Below are 6,249 nucleotides of genomic sequence, written 5' to 3'. Positions count from 1 at the left end.
GACAAGGAAGAAAGAATAGTAGTACATAGAAAATCTCAAGAAAAGCTTATTTATCCTCAGTTGGAACTTTGGAAATAAGCAAACTGTGTACAGGATAGAATACCATCATCTATCGGCATAAGACACAGTTTTCCTTTAACAAATGGTCAATGGAGAATTCTTTGATTAATGGAATCTAAGAGTGTATGTTCAATCATTCGTAAATAGGAAAATGTTTTAAGATCTTAAGACGGGGTGGGTTTTCCTTCATCGTACAGTCAAGAGGAAAACTATCCTTTGTTAAAAGCCAAAACCAACAGCATAACGAGCTCTACAATTGCAGTTTTTTTCCAAAGTAAAATTTATTGTTGTGCAGGCCATCTACATACATGTAAGGATTAATGAGGGAATGCAATCCTTCAGGTATAGTGTACTCACCTACCGATGGATGCCATTGTAAAGGAACGGTGTTATCCATCCATCTCCCTTATGCATGCGAGTCTATATCTCAAGGTTCAGACCTCAATAGCAAATAAGGGGCTTGCTGTCAGGCTATGTGACCCTTGCATCAACATGGATGCCAATTGAAGTTCACACACACGGGCATTCAAAGGGAGGGCACTGCCGAGCAGCATTGTTTTTTCCTAAAAAATAATTTTCATTTCACATGAAAGAATCGAACTAAAAGTCCCAAAACCAAATCAGCGTTCAATCTTCGGGGTCTCCGACCAAAAGCCTGGACAACCAAAACCCCCAAGGAGTCCAATTGCCGTACACCAAAAATTTAATACCCCACGAGAAGCAAAATCATGGCACAAGTTCTTGTTCTTATACCGTGGTAGTGAGGGCCCACCAGATGAGACTTGCCCAAGTAGTTAGGGGGGTTTTAGGGGGGTTTCAGAGCTTTAGGCACTAGGCACCACATAGAACATAGGATCCCAGACTCATTGAACAAGGCAAACAGCACATTGTAGCATGAACTCCAAGAGCCAAGAAAATAACTTTCCACAATGTCATCTATTTTCACAACTTAAGAGGTTACATAGGAATTTGGGCACCTGATAATCCAAGGAAAAGTAAGTCAACTGCACTACTCTGCATTTAGAAGAAAGACCATCATCATCATCATCATCATCATCACTCAAAAACAGGGGAACACGTCCCCCAGACTCAATGCTTAGATGGTATTGTGTTTTAAGAATAATATACCCACTACCAATTACAGAAATCAGAATATAAGTTCCTCCTTGGAAGAGAACAAGACAGGGAAGGTTCTGCGGAGCAAGTGGAGGGAAATGAAAAATAGAGGTGGAACTCAACAGATAAATAGGCGGTGATCTCGAGCCACCTATTCGGTTGTTACCCATGTCATCCCTTAAAATAACTTGAAGATGAGGCCACCGTGTGTGGCGAAGAATGGAGCAAACACAAGTGACTCCACAGCCATGAGCTTGATGAGGATGTTAAGTGATGGGCCAGATGTGTCCTTTAGTGGATCCCCAATGGTGTCACCGATAACAGCTGCCTTGTGTGCATCTGATCCCTTGGGACCAAGGCTCCTTGCGTGCTCTGAAGCACCAGCCTATCTCAACCAGGAGCAATAGGAGTAAGACAAATAGTTTAATATGAAATCACAATTATTAACTCATGAAAGATTAGATGGGGAGACATCTTCCAAGAGAATTTTTACCTCAATGTATTTCTTGGCATTATCCCATGCACCTCCAGTGTTGGATGCAGAGATCGCAATCTGATCATCAGGGTAAAATAAGAAACAACTTCAGTCCAAGGGATCATCCAATGAGAAGCAGAGAGAGGAGTAAGCAAGTTTTTCCAATTTTACCTGCACACCAGAAACAAGAGAACCAGCCAAGACACCTGACAGAGTCTCCACACCGAAGATTGTGCCAACAATGAGGGGTGTCAACATGACCAAGGCACCGGGTGGGATCATTTCCTTGATAGAGGCATCTGTGGAGATCTTCACGCAAGTGGCGTAATCAGGCTTAGCAGTGCCCTCCATCAGACCTGGAATGGTATTGAACTGTCTGCGCACCTCCTCAACCATCTTCAAAGCTGCTTTTCCAACACTCTTCATGGTCATGGCTGAGAACCAATATGGAAGCATTGCTCCAACAATCAAGCCAATGAAGACCTTTGGGGAGAGCACATCTACGGTTGAAATAGCTGCACGGCTAACGAAGGCACCAAAGAGTGCGAGTGACACAAGGGCAGCTGACCCAATAGCAAAGCCCTACAAAGAGATTGGAAATGATATCAGTATCAAATAAATAATATACAAAAAAAAAAAAAAAACTACAATTAAATGAAACACTAAGGTTTATATAGGCAGAATTAAAGTAAACAACCTTCCCTATAGCAGCAGTGGTGTTCCCTGCAGCATCAAGAGCATCAGTTCTCTCCCTGATCCTGTGACTCATGCCGGCCATCTCAGCAATGCCTCCAGCATTGTCACTGATGGGACCATAAGCATCAATGGCCAATCCAGTAGCAATGGTGCCCAGCATTCCTAGAGCAGCGACTGCTACACCATACATGGCAGCAAAGCTGAAACCTACAAATATACAGACTGCAATGGCAAAAATGGGAATGATGACAGATTTGTATCCCAAAGCAAGCCCAAAAATGACATTAGTAGCAGCCCCAGTTTTGCAGGCATCCGCCACATCTTGCACGGGGCTGCAAAAACATGATTAGACATTAGTGTTATAACAAAAACTACCTAAAAGAAATACAGAGTACAGATTGAAATGCAAACAACCACAAACCTGTATGCATTGCTGGTGTAATACTCAGTTACGAAACCAATAGCGAGTCCAGCCCATAGACCAGCAGCAACGCAAAGGAATATATGCCTGCAAACCAAAATCAATGTCAATACTAAACAAACTTCAATTAGCATTAAGAACATGTCAGTTGTTAATTCAAGAATCATGGGAGCAGAATAAGTGATGTGGCTTACCAGTTCTTCACATCCTTTTGAGTTCCAAAATTGAAGATTGTGAAGGATGATGGGAGTGCAAGCCAAGTAATGAGTGCAACTCCAATAGTCATCAGAACAGTTGAAATAATAAGTTGCTTCTTCAATGCAGGTTCAATTTCCTTGACAGCTTTGATTTCAAAGAAATCAGTCGCAAAGAGAGTGGTGATCAAGCACACAAGAATACCAATAGAGCTAACAAGCAATGGATAACACATTGCGGTAAAGTCATGGTTGATCCCAAACGAGGATATAGAAGCAACAACAAGTGCAGCGCAGGAAGACTCAGCATATGAGCCAAAAAGATCAGATCCCATTCCAGCAATATCCCCAACATTATCACCAACATTGTCAGCGATGACCTGAAAGAATATAGGAATAACAAAATGAGAGACAAGAAAAGAAACATAGCATCAAGTAAGTAAACATCAACACTGGATAAGATTTCTTACAGCTGGGTTTCTCGGGTCATCCTCGGGAATGTTCCTCTCTACTTTGCCAACAAGATCAGCACCAACATCAGCTGCCTTTGTGTAGATACCTCCGCCAACTCTACCAAAAAGGGCCATGGAAGATCCACCAAGACCATAGCCCGTTATAGCCTCAAAAAGCCCTTCCCAGTCATCACCATAGTACAGCTTGAAGAGGTTGATTGTAATGTAAAGTACCAAAAGACCACTGGCAGTGAGGAGGAAACCCATGACTGCACCTGATCTGAAAGCAACAATGAAAGCCTTCCCAACACCCTTCCTTGCTTCTAGGGTTGTTCTAGCATTTGCATAGGTAGCAATTTTCATTCCAAGGAAGCCAGACACCACTGAGGTGATAGCACCAAGGATGAAGGCTACAGTACTGAAAATGGCAGTGGCAAGAGCAGGTTTGCAGAGCTTTTCAATGTTGTAAGTGCAAGGCTGGCTTTGGGTACTGAATCCTTCCACCGAGCCAAGGAAGAGGAAGATAAGAATTGCAAAGGCAATCATGAACACCCCAACGTACTGATATTCAGTGAAAAGGAAAGAAGTTGCTCCTGTCACATTCATGAACATGTTTGACGTTAGAGAAATTTCAAAGTTCAGCATAGATCTAGAATAATCTTAAAATAGATTTATACACCAAGCACAAATTAACGTAGTAAATGCAAAATGATTAAGAACTCCACACCAAAATCAGAAGCTGAAATCCCTTAATTTAACCAACTAATTCCTAGAAAATACTGATGACAATCTGTCAAAATTCATGCTATCGTTCAGAGTTTGTCATGGTCTCATAATATTTAAAGAGTTCCAAGAGTATGGGCTCTGGGAAGCCAACTGAGAGGATAACCCGGATAAATTAGCAACACACAGAAGCCGATTGAGATATCGGAGGCACCATGACAGTTGGCTGTGCACGGCAACATTCCTCATTACCTCACAAATCCCCAAATAAATCATGTTGTAAACGTAAAAGATCTACATCTCAAACAGAAGGTAATTCCAGTCCACCCTTTGATAAATAATTGCAAGGGGGTAGTTGGTGGATCCAACTCCTTGAAGTCACCAAACAAAACGAGTGATCCATATAGCCTCGCCAAAAAGTACAGGAAACAGAATGAAGAGGAAATTTTAAACCCAGTTCCAAATTCTTCAATTAGTAAAAACAGAAAATTTTATTTAAACTGGAGCATAAAGGCGAACTCCAGAGCAACCGAACAAGAAACAACCCGAAAAAACTATTGCAATAAAAGACGGAAAAAATGGCCACCTGACATCTATAGGACACAGTCACAGACTAACATAACTTGTCTGTAGTAGCAAAACTAATAGCAACATACAATAATAAATGAAACACGAAAATTTGGATTCATAAGAAGTAAAACTGCATATATTTGTTGTCATGTCCCACGAACCTCCATCGAGCTTACATGATCCCAAAGAAGCATCTTTCTTCAGATAAGCTCACCAAGATCTCAAAGCACCAACAGGTGGAAAAATCCAACTAAAGCAAACACCTTCTCACAGATCAATTTTCGAAAAATTAAATCTTCATCAACAAATTTTTTTTTTATTGGGAACAATACAGCAAAAAAAAATTCTTACAGTTGGAATCTCGTATATGATCCTACTGCCCTAAACGGCCTAAACTATAGTTCATTCCAGAATAATAAGAAGCTCCTAAACAAAAACTACATTCTGAAACTATAAGAAAACAGAGTACAACAGAGAGAGCGAGCATAACAGATGACGAGATTCATTCAAGATTTCAAAAACAAAAGCACCTCGAAGAAACCAAGAAGAAGAAGAAGAAATATACACAAAAAAGATAAGCATAAGCAGGCAAGCTAATAAAACCGTTAAAAATATACACAACAAAGATCCGTATAAAGCCGCCACGCTAATGAAAACCGAAAAATAAAGGGAACACCACAGTTAGATCCATAAAGAGACGTAGAAGATACTGGAGATCTAAGGCTGAAAATCTCACCTTCAGATATGGCAGTTTGTATTTCAGCGCATTTAAGGACAACGTTGTGATCGTTGAGACCTTCCTCTTCTTCGATAAGGTAATCATTGTAACCATTCTTGCTGTTTTTCGAAGAACCCTGTGTGTCAGGGGAGACCTTTACAAGAGAGACGAGAAACCATTGAACCACAGAAAACACAAGCCCGATGACCGCACACACCGGGATCAAAATCTCCGTCGTGAGATCTGAGATAATCGCCATTATACACCTAAATGCCACCAATAAACGGCAATTTCCGGTCAGAAACCTGCCGACGAGAAAGAAGAACGGAAGGCTACAAGAAAACTAAGAAACCCTGTTACGAACGAGGGTTTGCGTGTATGCTCTTCGCTCTTTTCTCTCGCTTTGGTTTCATATATATATATGACCACTCAGAGAGAAAGAGATCTAAGCCGGCAACGAAGTGGGATAAAAATAAAATTGCATTATTATGTGAGAAAAAATTTTAAAAAAACAATTTCCAGCTGGCGGGGCATATTCGGATAAATATTGGCGCACAGCGTGTCAGACTCCGAATCGGCTTTTTGCCTTTCGCTCAAATTTTTTCACTTTTTTCGATTTTTCCTTTTGAGAAATTAACATGAGATTCAAATTGCATTTGAAGTTGGTGCTCCCTACTGCTTGCGAGCCTGATCAATAAATCTCCACCGTTAATCTACATCAACATAATTGTAGAACTGATCAAACGGTCTTGATGACCCCACCCAACATGGGGTGCATAATCTTCGGTGCTACTAGAAGTATTGTATAATTAATTACTTGCGGA

The 6,249-nt window shown here is 40.9% G+C and overlaps 1 protein-coding gene across 1 annotated transcript; it reads right to left on the bottom strand.

Moving 5' to 3' along the window:
* Nucleotides 1–981: 981 nt before the first annotated feature.
* Nucleotides 982–5,775, bottom strand: LOC122652803 (pyrophosphate-energized vacuolar membrane proton pump-like). The gene is made up of 8 exons (XM_043846660.1): nt 5,444–5,775; nt 3,433–4,007; nt 2,963–3,342; nt 2,769–2,855; nt 2,349–2,679; nt 1,823–2,233; nt 1,670–1,729; nt 982–1,561 (listed from the first exon to the last, which is right to left on the bottom strand). The coding sequence occupies exons 1-8, from the start codon at nt 5,682–5,684 to the stop codon at nt 1,355–1,357; spliced, it is 2,292 nt and encodes a 763-aa protein (XP_043702595.1). The 5' UTR covers nt 5,685–5,775; the 3' UTR covers nt 982–1,354.
* Nucleotides 5,776–6,249: the final 474 nt, after the last annotated feature.

This window comes from Telopea speciosissima, chromosome 2, assembly GCF_018873765.1.
Source record: "Telopea speciosissima isolate NSW1024214 ecotype Mountain lineage chromosome 2, Tspe_v1, whole genome shotgun sequence".
NCBI lineage: Eukaryota > Viridiplantae > Streptophyta > Magnoliopsida > Proteales > Proteaceae > Telopea > Telopea speciosissima.
This window is presented reverse-complemented; position numbering and strand designations above follow the sequence as displayed.